This window comes from Dermacentor albipictus, chromosome 1, assembly GCF_038994185.2.
Source record: "Dermacentor albipictus isolate Rhodes 1998 colony chromosome 1, USDA_Dalb.pri_finalv2, whole genome shotgun sequence".
Taxonomy (NCBI): domain Eukaryota; kingdom Metazoa; phylum Arthropoda; class Arachnida; order Ixodida; family Ixodidae; genus Dermacentor; species Dermacentor albipictus.
This window is the reverse complement of record NC_091821.1, coordinates 245,282,799-245,298,361: the sequence shown is the minus strand read 5'-3', so window position 1 is coordinate 245,298,361 and position 15,563 is coordinate 245,282,799. Positions and strand designations below refer to the sequence as shown.

At 45.4% G+C, this 15,563-nt stretch overlaps 1 protein-coding gene across 2 annotated transcripts in view; it reads right to left on the bottom strand.

Annotated features, from left to right (window-relative positions):
• Positions 1-15,563, bottom strand: part of Idua (alpha-L-iduronidase) — a 368,620-nt gene that overhangs the window by 336,218 nt on the left and 16,839 nt on the right. For both annotated transcript variants that reach the window (XM_065439736.1, XM_065439737.1), the window contains 5 exons: positions 8,550-8,749; positions 6,724-6,816; positions 4,248-4,423; positions 2,792-2,892; positions 1,984-2,062 (listed from right to left, as the gene is read on the bottom strand). In XM_065439736.1, coding sequence (XP_065295808.1) covers positions 1,984-2,062; positions 2,792-2,892; positions 4,248-4,423; positions 6,724-6,816; positions 8,550-8,749 — 649 coding nt within the window. The remainder of the gene's footprint in view (positions 1-1,983; positions 2,063-2,791; positions 2,893-4,247; positions 4,424-6,723; positions 6,817-8,549; positions 8,750-15,563) is intronic.

The window sequence follows — 15,563 nt, the reverse complement described above, 5'->3', positions numbered from 1 at the left end:
GAACGGGGCTTGGATATCTTGGTGAGCGAACAAAGCTGCGGTGATGCTGGACACAGCTGTCTCTTTCCTCGCCCTGTGGCGAGGGCGTATAGCTGATGGTGAGAGGGTGGCCTCATGACGACGACTGCGGCCGCCGTCGTTGTCGGAGTAACGGAAAGGACGGACGTTGGAACGCAGCTAAGCTACTTTCGAGCTTTTAACTGCTCTTGCATTAAAATTCAAGTCTTACTGATCTTCGATATTGTGCGCACGAATATAGCACCTTCGTGAAGGGGAAAGGAACGTGGTGTTTAACCGCGCAAAGCCCAACGTTATAATTTTTGCAACGCCAAGTTTGATACCTCAAGATTGTGATTTAGGGGCGGGAAACTTAAGTGCGTTTTCGATCCACTGGAGCGAGTTTTCAATTGTCGGTAGTTGAGCAAACCAATAATAAATAAATAACTGCTATAATTATTTTTACTTAAAAACACTTTTTTGTGTGTGTGCGAATGCGCAGTCGCCGTCTTTAGGAAAGAGAACACACGAGCTCGTGGCAGGGAGCCTCGTGGGCCATACGTTGAGCGGCGCCCCGCCTAGATGCGAAAACAAAAGGAGAGCATCAGGACACCATTCCGTATTGCGCATGCAACCTCGTACCAAATGCTTATTTTATCTTAATCCTCATTGTGGCACGCCCACGAACAAGAACTACTGGGTCTGAATTCGATATGGACGCACTCTATTTGTCGCAGCTTTGGAAACCGTGAGCAGGACAGCTAACATGATCGTCCTATCAGATTCTTCAGCTCTTCTCCACTCGCATGGATTACCAAAAGAGAAAGAAGAAAAACACACACACACACACAATAAGGAGTGCAGGTAGCAGAAAGAGCGGTAACGATCTCTCCTTCTTTCTTTTCATATTTCGCCGTTACGCCGCACTACATGTTTGCCACGCGCTCGCCTGTTCCCCTTTCATGAAGATGACGATTGCACTCTCCGTGGCCAGAAATAAAGGTGAACGAGTTGTTATAATTTTTCTCGACGTGGAATGGTGTTTGCCCTTTGTAGGATTAAATCCCGAGACGCTTAGGCTTCGTCCGATAGGCTTACGTTTTATGGTTCTGAAATACCAGTGCTAATGTTTCGATCATCGTTTTCCTTTTAACGTGTGCGCCGGAGAGAGGAAGTCGGCGCCTGTAAGCGAACGTCCGGGCTTGCGTGCAACTAAAAACGACTTACAAGACGAATGATTTGTTCGGAAGGCAGTCAAGCGTTTTTACGGCGCTATCTCGATTTCGTTCTCGTTTTCGAGTGTCTTATACAAAACCCAATATTAACCGCGTCGACTGAACGCTTGCGTGGAACCGCTAGCTTACTCTATTACACCTCCCTCCACTTTCCCGTCCACTTCTCTGCCTTCTGGATATGGGCTTAAATAACAACGAGTCTCAGTTTACAATTGGTAATAACTACCATCCACTTCCCCGTCAAAGAAAGAAAGAAAGAAAGAAAGAAAGAAAGAAAGAAAGAAAGAAAGAAAGAAAGAAAGAAAGAAAGAAAGAAAGAAAGAAAGAAAGAAAGAAAGAAAGAAAGAAAGAAAGAAAGAAGAAAGAAAGGAAGGAAGATTGCAAGGCTTCTTTTCTGTAAGGCGACAGTGTACTGCAAAAAAGCTGCTTGTACGAAAATGCAAAGTTTCGTGCTTTCATATTCCAGTACCCAGGAGTAAATGACAAAGGTTCGAAAAGTACAGACACAAGTGAAAAAGACAACGTAGTGATGGAAGAAGATGAAAAAAAATTGCACGGGCCAAGCCCTACACATCTCTTATGGCCTCAATTGTAAATGTGTCACATACAAGGAGCGCACAACGCACGTGCTCTAAGAACTAACACTTCCAAAATTGAAACGTTTGTTCACGGTACTATTAGGTATCTGCTTCAGGCGCTGGCGCTAATTATGGCCTGAACCGTGCTAATAATAACGGTCGAGAGCACTCACTCGAGCCAGCATTGCCGCGTATGTGGCGTCGGCGCGCCACGGGTAAGGCTCGGCCCAATTCTTGATGGGATCCGCTTCGCTGGAAATAGAGAAGCGGTGGAAATCAGAAATCGGTGGAGTGCGTTCAAAGATACAGGCAGCTTTATCTGTTCCCATATATTCCTGTTTTTGTTGCTCTTTAGTGAAGAGCAGAATGTGGTAATACGAAGATTTTTTTTATGTGTGGGTGACGAGTTTCGTCCACATTCGACACAGTAACAGCGATAACTAGCGTACCTCTAAAGTTTCTTGGTTGGTTTTAAACGAAATGGAGCGGCCCACTACGGCCGGCAGGCCGTAAGACATGCCAACTTTATAGGCCGTAGCATAGTACCGCAAACGCTTGTGCCTTGATAGACTGTACCCACAAAATAAATTTATAAATTGTTTAATTAAGAGAGTTCTAGTTTCTTCGGTCAATTATTTCGCGTCATATACATTTTAACATTGAAGCACGGAATCACATGTAAAAAGTAAAGGAAATTTTCCATGGCGTGTAGAGGACATTTTTTTTCGTGGATTCTCAAAGCAAGAACAACTTAGCTACTGCGTGCTTAGCATAAAAACGGCTCCACAGTCCCTGTGGCCGAGTATTCACCTTCTATGCACGACCGCTGGCTTTGGCAGCGATTCGAATTTATGCATTTACATTGCCTCGCACTTTCTCGTACCACGTTCCGTCGGCAGCCATCTTGCCCAAAGTTCAAGCTATCGTGGCTTCATATGGCCCTCTACAACTGCAAGACATGCTGAACACTGCGGCCCTCACTTGTTGATGCAGGGTTTCGTGCTAAGGCTCGGGCAGCGCTCACGGATCCTGGACAGAGCTTCCATCTCCGCTTCCACGATGTCCCCCGTGGAGGCATTGCCCTGGAACAGTTATCACCCAGTTCCTTGATCATTTACGCAACTTCGTAATTGTTCTCCTGGTATTTTCTCTCTCTCGCTACCCATCTCTCCTTCCCTCTCTCTCTCTCTCTCTTCCTTTTTTTTTTCTGCGACAAGCCTGTGTTTGTTGGTTTTGTCAATGTAATAATATTTACTCTAGCTCAAACAATGCTTCATGATCAATGGTTTAGGACGAATTGGCTATGGAAGTGTCCCAATGAAGCACTTCATTGCGTTTTTTACGGTTAGTCACACTTAACAGATAAGTTACAAGATAAGTAATTCAGCGCAAAAAATCACGCTGGTCATGTTTACAGATTTAGACGAAGATTACAAAGATTAGTTGCGAGATTTAAATATGGCGTGCACTTACAAAGGCAGTAACGAAGCTTAATGTTAAACCGAACCACCTCTCTATGTTCCGCGCGTTTGCAATCATGAAAACGAAATTAGTTGCGCGGAAGCCGGCGAGTTGCAGGATGTTTCACGAAAATTAGCCATACCATTCACTTAAAGACGGCGTAAGGCTGTTACGGAAACTCGTTCCTCAAAAATAAAGGTTTTTCGCAAAGCAAGGCTTCGTAGTTCAACATCATTTTTCAAGGCCATAATGCAAGCTTCTAGAAAATGCACCTGAACATAAAGATATTTTTTTTTTTAGCTTGAAAAAAAAAACTTCGTTCCTGCCAGACAACCAAGCGCGGGACAGCTGCCTTAAATATGATCTGGTTGCGACTGCCAGACCAGGAAGTATTGCAGCTTTCAGAGAGGTGGGAAATTTTTGAATTCCTCTTTCACTCCTACAACCCGCGGATATGCGCACGACACACATCACTGAATGTTGTTCCAGTTTGATCCTGTGCTTCGAGTTGACAGTTGATCGGCCTTCGCATTGCCCTCTGCTAGTTTCTCATTAAACTCAGTGAGTAGAATTACTAGAATTACTTCCTCGGGCAGGCAATTCGAGGTTCGGGGCTCGAATCCCGTGTACGAGAATAATATATATAGTCTTATTTAAAGAAAAAAAAAGCCTCTTCTCTCTTTTTTCAATTTGGTGCACTCGAGCACACTGTAGGAAGTGTTGGGGTCTTGATGTGGTGCCGGCCGTTCCCTGTCCCACATGACTAGTTTAACACACGCGTACGTACAGAGTACAGCAGAACGTTACTACTATACACTTAAATGAATGTCCACATAATAAGGCAGTACGCATAATCACAGCAACACACTTCTTCACTTGCTTCACTTTGCTCAGTGGCTGCAGACACCTAACTCGTTCGTGAAACTCGAAAGGCCTTTGTGGCGCGAGCCTCCCTACAAATGGTGCTCCGTCGCACCTTCTGATGGATGGAGATGAAGTCCAGCCGGGCGCCCCTCTCGCAGTGGTCGAGCAGCGCCCAGGCCAGCGGCGAGCGGTGGCGGGGCGCCAGGTTCTCGGCGGGACCGCCCAGCCTCAGTAGAGGACTGGCTTCGTTCAGCCCTTCTGAGCAGGCGTCGTAGTAGTTGCACAGTCCTGAAAGGCGTGCACGAGCGTAGTCACTTGCGTATACAGAACACTGCACGTCGTATTCCGTGCAAGACGGCCAACACCACGACCATATTTAAAGGGACGCTTGAAAGAAAAAAAAAATCGTGTCAAGCTGCATTTTATCAATTCCGCTTCTACGATACCACGAAAAGGTATGTTTAACGTGAGAGGAAGCTTGGTAAGCCACAAAAGACGGAAGAAACTAAGTACCGTTGACCCCAACCCCATGCCGTCCTTACTCGCCGTGACGCCATGCATTTTGACGGCGTGCTCTAGTTATTTATTTTTTTTATCGTTAAAGATAGACAACATTGTAATTTAAACAAACCCAAGTGAACTTTGCAAGTTCACTCACCGAAGAAGGAAAGGACAGGACGCGCGCAGACTAACAACTGAATTTTATCGGGCGAAAAATGACACATATATATATATATATATATATATATATATATATATATATATATATATATATATATATATATATATATATATATATATAGTAATATCATAAGAAGCCAACAAACAATGACACCAAGGACAACATATTCACAAGTAATTTCCCCTATGTTGTCCTTGGTGTCATTGTTTGTTGGCTTCTTATGATATTACTAATAAAATCGGGACCCTCGGTTAACCCCCTTTCTTCTCGTTTATATATATATATATATATATATATATATATATATATATATATATACACAATGATCAAAATGACGTCATCATGGTGATAGGCCATCCAAAATCACTGCCGTCACAATCTTGCGTCCAGAATTTGCACCTCACAGTCAGCAAGCACAAGGAAGGGGTCGCTAACACATACAAGTGCTTTCTTCTTTATAACATATGCTTCGAACAGCTCCCGCGTACGACGATCCCCATGACCGAAAAAAAATTTTGGTTTTTCTAGAAGCGGAAGGCACGCCTTTTTTGTCTCTTTTTCACAATCCCGGCAATGTTTTGCTACGTGGGAATGCTCGTCAGATGACTTATTCTTAAAATGTTCATTTAGACGGATATTAATACAGCGTCCGGTCTGACCAACATGAACACAGACGCATGAGAAGTGGAATTCATAAACAACGCCGCACGTGCAAGGAACAAACTGTGACCTGTGGCTTACATGGCAAACAAAAGGGCTATGGCTAGTAATCTATTCAATCTCTCTCAGGACCTGTGCACACAAATGAGCCATTTTTAAAGGAGCAGAAAACGCTACATTCACCCCATAACGGAAAGATTGTATATATCTTTCCGTTATGGGGTGAATGTACACACACACACATATATATATATATATATATATATATATATATATATATATATATATATATATATATATATATATATATATATATATATATATATATATATATATATATACCGGACCCCGGCCGAAACGTCAATAAACCGCTTCATACGCGCGTCTACTTCACTGTGAATATTTACCCGGACCCAGAACTGCTTTTCTGGTATATATATATATACATATATATATATATACATATATATATATATATATATATATATATATATATATATATATATATATATATATATATATATATATATATATATATATATATATATATATATATATATATATATATATATGCCATCTGTCGCCCAATACAATTAAGTTGTGAGTCTGCGCGCGTACTGTCCTTTTCTTATTCTGTTCTCCGTGTGTCTTAGCGTAGTAATCCCAGCATTACAAGATAACTTCCACCAACTAGCGCAACAGGCCGCTCTACAGCTATCATCAACTCGACTTATGCGCATCTTCAAGGGCTAAGATGTTCATCGTTTATTGTTTGTTACTGGGCCGGTCAATTTCAAAGAAATCGATGCTCGGGCTTACGCGAGACAACTTCCACCGGTGTTGTTGAGCTATTCTCGCCCCTGGAAAATCATCGCGTGACACCGTTTGTTATACGGACACTTTCGAGCGTGCTTGAGTCAACGCAGGTCAAACTCGGGGAAGACCGAGTACTACTACATTTCATTTCCGAGAACACTAGGCTTTAATTCAGCCATACTCACTCACGTTCGTTCCTTGATCGCGCTCGCAAAGTTCAGTGCAAGCTGGCTCTGACTCTAATGAGAAAAACGCTCGTGTAAGTGTAGCATTATTGAGGGTATTTCCTTCTACGTAGTAGAGTTGCCCTGTATACAGGCATATGCGTTTGTTCACTTTACGCATTATGTAATGCCGGGCTCTCCGAGCTTTTAGAACAACATGACATGACCACATACAACATGACCTCCAGCGGGTGTCACAAACTTACCTTGTTCCGTGAAGTTGCTTCCGTAGCCCTTGTGATCCGGTTCGTTCCAAGACTCGAAATTCCACTGCGTCACGTAATCCTCGTCGTACCTATCTACAGTCGTCAATATAATGAAGAAAAGGAAATACAGGGCAGTGGCCTTTGATGGCGTTCTGGCAATTCTGCTCAGTCACCACACAAAACTAAATCGGAGTAGCGCCTCGTGGAAAGCGCCGTCAAAGCGCAAACAACGGCATAAGAAATATTTTTACTCCCAAGGTAAACCCACCTTTACCCGCAGGTGCAATCAGTAGTGGTTATTTTGCGCTAACAGATTGTTTTAGACGTAGCGAACTCAAGCAGATACATAAGGGATCGACGTTGAGCTACATGGTGTTGCATTTTAACGGAGAAACAGCGCCTAAGACGAGGCAAATGAAAGGTCAATAATACATGCGCTGATTATCGTCATCAGCGCATGTGCTGCTGATCTTTCATTGTTCTCGTCTTGGGCGCTGTTTACCCGTTCAAGCAGGTAAGCGAATTCGAAAATTAACAGCGGCAAGGTCCACATGTGAGCTAGTTAGTTATTTGTGACGGCGAAGAAACGGCGCAAGGTCGGGTCGCAGCTTAAGGACACAGCTAGGACACATTCGTGCTCTGTACCCTTAAACGCCGTTCCCTGTGACGTTAAGCTGCGTCCCGACTTCCCTGTTTCTTCACCATGGTACTCAAACATGGCTTTGCTGGAGCAGCGCATGCGCATACGCTTGGGCTCTCTTGCACGCAGGGTCGATATCATCTGCTATCTATGGGTTCACTGAAATTGCAGAATGTTTGTTATAATGTGCCTACCACGCTAGTTCGAGTGCTTCTCTTATTACAGTCGATGGAGTTTTAAGTCCAGTCGCTGGCAGCAAACAATAAAGGACACAAGATTGGAGGATTGGGCTTGTTGGTTGCGGAACAAACACGTAACTAAAGCGCACGCACACAACGACAGAACGCTGTCCCGTTCTGTCACCTTGTCATTGTGCGTTTTCGCTTGAGCTATAACCATGAAGGACGTCGTAATGGAGGACTTCGGATTCATTTTAACCACCTGGTTTTCTTTAAGGTGCCCCTAAATATAAGTACACAACTGGGTACAATACTCCGACGCCATCGCAATGCGGCCGCCGCCGCGGGTGACCGAATTCTCGACCTCTGTTCCGCTATGTTATACAAAGGTTGGTGTGGAGAGATGGAGGTAAAGAGTGCTTTGGGCTGCCCCATTTATCTATTTTTATGCAGTGAAGAAAGTAAAGGAATAAATATCAATGCTAAAAAACAAATGAATGAACAAATGAAGTGACACTAATAGAGATAACATCGCAGCAGAGAGTTCACTGACGTCTGTCCGCGCTGCTACCCGAATAATAAACACACTTTGCAGTCGTTATACGTCGGTGTAAGAGTCCTCCACGTACACTAATTGGATGATAGGTCCAAACGCACGAATCCTTTCCAGTTTCTTGACCTCGATACACCACAGTTTCTTTTTTTTTTTTTGTCTCTTCAAAATCCAACTGTATACCGGTCTAATTGCAGCTTAAACCTACACTTTAGTAAGAACGAACAGAGCGCCTTCTTACCAATCCGTCAGCGCTGTATTTTCCGAGCTTCTTTAACCTTTCCTGCTGTGGTGCCCACCGATTCGCCGAAAGCGGTCGACGCAGATACTTGGCGAGAATGATGTTGCCGTATAGGTCTCCTCTTTCGGTTCAGGCAGGGTAATACACCTGGCTAGGCCTTTCATAATCCCCTTTTTTTTTCGCCTGTACTTTGCGCTACGTGTGTGTACGTACCGAGGTAGTGGCGAGCCATCGCAGCCACGAGCTCCTTCCATAGGTCGAGGTCAGCACGCGCCTCGAAGTCCAGCGGCCGCGGGAATGGGTTTCCCATGAGCTCCAGGCCAGGTTTGAGGCCCAGCGCTCGCAGCCGGTCGAGCAGCGTGTCCAGCAAACTGAAGTCGAACGTTGTACTGCCGCCAGTCTCCGAGGAGGTGCTGTCAGTGAGAAAGATCTGGTTCATCCATTGTATAGACTCGGCCACCACTCTGTATAGTGTCACGTTGTAGCGACGGCGAAGAGGCAGGACAGTAGGGAAAAGTGTGAGCAACGAAGACTAACGTTCTATTGAACAAACCTGTGTTCAGGAAAACAAGTGATCGACACTCCATGCGCAACGATATAGCGGCGAGCACAGTCAGCGATCGTCGAAAACTGATCTGCGGATCAAACGCGTCGGCTATTTATACATGACACGTAGAAGATTCTAGCGTACTCGCTGGCGCCCCCGCGCCTTGTAGAAAGTACAGCACTATTCGCATCGCGCATACAATCTTATTACACAAGGTTTGCCGACAACACAGGCGACGCGTAGAATTAACGATAACCTTCGAGAAAGTTCCGATGCATGTAGGCGCGCTTTGCGCTGTGCAAGATCTTTGAGTTGTTAGCGCGTGAACTGCGGTCCCCCGGAAAACGACTAGCAAATAATAAGCAATGTATGCATGTCAAGGACACGTACTATAGCGAACCGGAAGTAAGTGCAGAAGCGTCTTAACGTCACTTCAAGTTCACCCTGCACCAGTCGATAGGAAAAGGTGATTACTGAGCACTATCGGTGGCCGTATTCTCGGTCGATCACGTTTCTAATTACGCACTTTGTGGCGCATGTTAAAGCAGCGGCATTGAAGTCGAGCAGTCGTGAAGTTGTATCTACGTCGCAGAAATCCTTAGGTCAGTTTCCGCATATCCGCCTACAAAACGTGCACTCGTCTTACCAGCAAATAGCGTATTCTCGTGCAGGTTCGGAAGATTTTAACTGCAGCACCAATGCACTTTCTTTAGCAAATTTTGGGGACGGATTGTTTTAATCTGGCGCTGAGAATTGCGGCTCAGTTTGTATGACTTCAATATTTAATATGTTTCTCCAGTTGCTGCCCTAGCGCAAGTAATGAAAAAGTTATTTAATGGAGCACTATAACTACTTGCCTGGACATTCTGACTTATCATTTAGATAATAAATACAAGGTATGAAATCTTCGTTTTCGTGTACCGATTCCCTTCGTTTATCGTTTCTGTATGTGGCCATGATGGAATGGAACGACTTGTATAAACACTTTGATGAAACGACTTGCCACAATGCACTTCAAAGCATAGTTTTCTTAATTCCTGCTGTGCTTCCAAATCTTTTGTTATTGTTCTCTTTTTACTTATTGCAGTGATCACATACATTCGTGATCTGTATTACTGTCATTTATTTGTTTTAAGTAGGCATTATCCTTGTGCAGTGCATATTTCTGCTAGAATTATGTGTGATAATTTTACCCGCCATGCTTGCTTAGTGGCTACGGTGTGGGCTGCTAAGCACGAGGTCGCGGGATCGACTCCAGGCCACGGCGGCTGCATTTCGATGTGGGCGAAAACATCCGTGTAATTAGATTTAGGTGCACGTTAAAAAAACCCAAGTGGTCAGAATTATTCCGGATTCTCTCACTACGGCGTGCCTCATAATCAGAAGTGGTTTTGGCACGTAAAACCCCATAATTTTTTTTCCGTGATAATTTTTTTCTCTGTCTTCTCATCCGTGCCTTGATTTTGTTCCTGCTTACAAAATTATGTTTTTTTTCCAATTTGTTGTATCACCCCCCCTCCCGTAATGTGCTAACGCTCCGATAATTAAATATAGAAAGAAAGTACTGCAGATCCAACACCCTTGTCGGAATCAAAGTTAATTGAAACTGTTTCGAAACATTCTTAATTAAAATGCATGCAAAGAGAGACATAACACATGTATATTATGCAAATCCAACGCGCAGTTTGCGATCTATATGTGAAGCGGTTAATTATATGCTTTATAGCTTAATTAAGGCGTACAGTTTACTTTATTTTATTCCGGCGCACAGTGGAACCTCATGCAATATTTATTTTGTTTTTTATGTTTGTTGAAATTCCACAAAACTTAAAAATTATCGCCCTGTATATACAAGGGGATCATTTTAAAGTTTTACCCGCCGCGGTTGCTCAGTGGCTATGGTGTTGGGCTGCTGAGCACGAGGTCGCGGGATCGAATCCCGACCACGGCAGCCGCATTTCGATGGAGGCGAAATGCGAAAACACCCGTGTGCTTAGATTTAGGTGCACGTTAAAGAACCCCAGGTGGTCGAAATTTCCGGAGTCCTCCACTACAGCGTGCCTCATAATGAGAAAGTGGTTTGGCACGTAAAACCGCATAATTTATTTTAAAGTTTTGTGGAAATTTAAAAATAGGCTGCTGCGGATAACGTAATTCTAGTCCTTGAGCTGCATTATTCTGAGAGGCAGACGTTAATTACACGAGAAATCGAAACACATATTCAAATAATTAACAAAAATCCATTAAGTATTGTTTGAATTAATTACATATTTCAATGTACGAATTGCAGCCGGTGAGGTTGCAAGGCGTATCCACTTGAAATTAATTTCCAGAATGACACCAGTTTCCAGATATGCGCCATCGAACTTACCCTAAAAATGCACTGTTGTTCCACTTGCTTTTTTAACAAAGTGCTTTTTTATGCATTGAAGCACAAAAGTAACTGGAACGGCCATGTGTTTCATTCCACACTTTTGGAAATCATATCTAGAAACTGGTGTGATCCTGGAAATTAAATTCAAGTGAAAACGTAATTCGTAAATATGTGAATTCGTAAATTGCAATATATGCCGTAAAGTAATTAACTGAGAAGTTAATTATTTTAATATGTGTTTCGATTTCTCGTACTAGTAATGTCCACTTCTTAGAATAATCAAGCTCAAGGACAAGAATTATGCTATCTGCCACAGGCGATTTTTAAATATTCCGTAAAACTTAAATATTATCACCCTGTATAGTTAGTTCCAGTAGACAGACATAAATACCCAAGAAAGGGTATGGGAAAACAGCGCTGCGGTAGCACAATTGGTAAGAGCATCGCACGCGTAATGCGAAGACGTGGGTTCGTATCCCACTTTTCATTTCCATTTATCAGTTCTCCATTTCATTTAGGAACTACAAATATTTTCGCCTATGCTTTGTGTCCTTGTTTGTTGCCTTCTTATGATTTGACACATGAAAATTTCCTGCGAAATACAGACCGATGGACGCGAAGCCGTGGTGGAGTAGACAGAGAAAGTTCGCTTTAAAAAAGTTATTGCCACATGCGACTATTGTTAAAAAATATATTCGATGAGAAAAGTCGATAAAAATTAAACGGTATATTCTCGCCACAAGCTTCCGAGTCGAATAGGGGTGCGTTTCATGACGACCGTATCAAGTTCAACTATTTAAGGCTGCACAGTTGTCACTAACGCCTCAGCCAAGAAGCGCGGAAAACCGCATGATCGGTCCAATTCAAAGTGCCTCATCTAATACATTGTTCGCGGCCTGGGCTGCCCAGTTCTAAAGTCGTGTCAGAGACATAGGGCCAAGAAATGAGAGAGATGTCCGTTCGGTTTTCTACCCTGCCCTGGAGAAAGGGAACGTAACAACGAAAAGAAAGAATGAAAGAGCACCAGCTGGCACACACGCGAAGATACGCAGCAAACCTGTAAACAATCGCACAGACCTGGAGACTCCTTACTTTCTGCGCCCGCGACGCGAACAGCCGTGATCTAAGAATCTTCGTATACATAAACGGTCTTCGATTCTAGCCGGTTTAATGCTGTGGACAGATTCACGTTCGACGTCGTATTGGGGACAAATATACAAAATGTATTCATTGGTTTACTTGCTTCCACAAGAGTCGCACATAAGAGTGCCAGACATTCGCACGCGGAATGAGTAAGCCTTTGTAAGTGCCATCCCAAGCCAGAAGCGACTGAAAAACGTCGCATCATCAGAGCGGGAAACTTCTGGTGTCACTTGTAGCTTGGAGGTTAGGAGAATACCAATAAGTGTGTACAATAGTTCTAGCCAGGAAAGAAATTTTTCTTGTAGCGTCGGTTCCGGAAAGGCGCATCGGAAACGTTCGGGCTTTTTCGCGTACGGACCGGCCAGCCTCGTCAGAATGCCTTGTCGCGTCAGAGGATACGCAACAGCAATTACTGTACGGAAACATAGGGCTGTTCAATAAAGTTAAAACGAAAAGAGAACGCAGCCCAAGTTGGCATCGATCTGTTATCATGACGTGTCCGAGTCACGTGCAAGACACGAAACGCTTCGAAACGACCGTTTCGATTATTGCGTAATTCGCGAAGATTGCTGTGTTTTCAAGTTTGAAAAGCGCGTTTAAAGTTTTCCAAAAAAAATCCGCCTCTTCTCCCGCTGATTTATTACCCTCTGCCCTGTTCTCAAAGGTCCCCATGACGCACTCTGTAGCTGCGCGGCGGCAAAACGATCCGCTAATTCTGGAAACTGCGGCGCTTCACGCCATTATCCTTTTAGCGGGCGAGGTTCGAGAACCTGTCATTTGCAACGCGACGGTAGGATATCTCCCGGAAGCCCGAGGAAGAGAACGTCAATTACGGGCGTGGGGATTAGTAAACCGGGCCGTATAATCTTTCACTCAAAGGACGGATTAAAAACGGAGAACTGCAGGCGTTCGCGCTGCGACAGCCGAGGTGGTTCGAGCGCGCGGTATCCCTCAGCCCGGCTCGCGGGGATAAACTCGCGCGCAAGGCTATCGAGGAGAACGGGCGCCCGCCATGTAAATTGCCGGTTTCGGGGCGTTCATTCTTCTCGCGATTCCGTGCATGCTCCCGCGCGGTGCCCTCCACTATCGCCGTCGTCGACGCGCCCGAAGGAAAGGGCTGGGCATATGGCGTCCCCTCTCTGCCCTGCGCGACGTTTCGGCGAGGCGTTCGCTCTCCGCGCCCGCCGGGCGTCTGCGGCGAATCGCAAGCGAGAGCCTGCAAGCGCCCAAACGACGATGCCGCCGCGCCAGCGGCGGCGATGCGGGCGGCTAGGGAAGAGCGCCGCCGCCAGTGACGGTTGCGCGACCGGCCATTACCGATATTGTTTATTCCGCCAGAGCGCGTTCCAAACAAATAACGAAATTAAACGTCAATATTATTTCTTTGAAACTAGGGAGGGCATATTACGCTGTTTACACAGTCGAGGCGAGCGACGCGGGATCTTCCTCCCCTCCGCGCCGCTGTGCTGCCGGCGCGGATCGATGAAGAGACTCCCGACCCCAGCGTGGCTGCCCCCCGACGCACACCGCCGCGGTGCGCGCAGCCTGTCGCTCGTGAAATTGAAACGTCATCTGCTGATTCAGAGCAGCCGCGGGGACGCGCTATCGAGAATTGGGGAGTCGCTTAGTTTGCCGAGCGAAAGCGCGTCGCGAGAGACGAACGCAGTAGCGGCCGTCTTCGCGGGGGCCAGGCCAATTAGGGCAGGACGGCGTGCCGCTCTTCGACGGCGTCCGAGGGCCGCCTGAAAGCGAAAAAGGAGACGCGCAACGGGCGCTTGACGGCTGCGACACTGGATGCGTGCTCCCGCGTGTGTGCGCGCTGCAGCGCACGCCCCGACATAAAGGGGGCCGCTTTCTCTCTCTCTCTCTCTCTCTCTCGGGACCTGATGGGCGACAGCCACTTGTGCCTGGAATAGCCCCGTTCTTGTTCTTTTTTTTTCCTTTTTCAACGTTGCGCCAAATGCGGGTGTCAAGAGCGTGGTTCTCTCTCTCCTCGGTGAGCACGATCGTATACATCGCGCTGCTGCTTCCGGTTCTCGAAAGCCCTGTGCCCCTCCCCCCACCCAGGCATTGTGCAAGGCGGGAACCCCGATTTTCAGCGCGATTTCTCGTCACTCTATAGTGGCCAAAAGCGCACCATCGCTGGCTGGAAATGAAAGAGAAGAAAATACAAGAACACGATCGGCTTTTGATCCTCCCACCCAACCCCGAACATTTCGACCCTTAAAGCTATACACTACACCAAATTGCCCTTTCAACAGTAATGATAGAGCACATCCGTGTCAAATGTGCGCTTATTCCTGGCTGCAGCTTCGCTTTGCGCGTGTCTGTATCGGTTATTAGCAAAGACAAGCTGACTCCTTAGAGAAGCGTTAAGGTGGCTCTGAAGATGATCAAATGGCATCGAGGGCAGTGCTTCGGACAACTGTTGCAGGGGCACTGAAATGACTGACATCTGGAATCAACGGTCAAGCAGCTTCAGCGTCTATCACACGAGCTAAGCTGATCACGTCTCACATTCAAGTCAAGAATTTGCTGGCCGTCACAGTCTCTGTGTTACAGAGCTATAAGACCAGTGCTACTGGGCAATCGAAGCAGTTGTATTTTGATATTCCAGCGCTAATGCTTGTAGAGCTTGCGATGTAGGTCATTCTTAATATTCTCTTTTCGAACTGCAAAGCTTTTGGTTTGCGTGAGCTATTTTTCGTTCAGGTCGGAGCTTCGCCTATAGCATCTCGTAAGCTTTCACTATATTGGACAGTGCCTGTTGTTACGAGCTAGTCTGACGTACGAACGTATTAAATTGTTAAATCATGACGTATTGTCCTGCCTATTTTGTTTTGCCTAGCGACATAGGCTAGGAGTAGGTTAGCTAACTTTAGGCAGGTCAGCGCTAAGGACGAGGACCCAGAAAAGACATATATAAACGCGCCGCGTCTCGTCTTTTCTGCTTACCATTTCTACGTGAGCTTCCTTAACTCTGTTCCGATATATTTGTTGTTCGTTTTTGTCGAAATGTCGCAGCCCTAGTAGTTTAAATTTTTTTAACTCTCAGAATAAGCGGGTGGGTTATTTTTACGTACAAAGTTTATACATCTTACCAAATTCCCAATACATGCTTTGCTGTGCGTCGGTTATTTTTCCAGCGACACAAATTACGCCA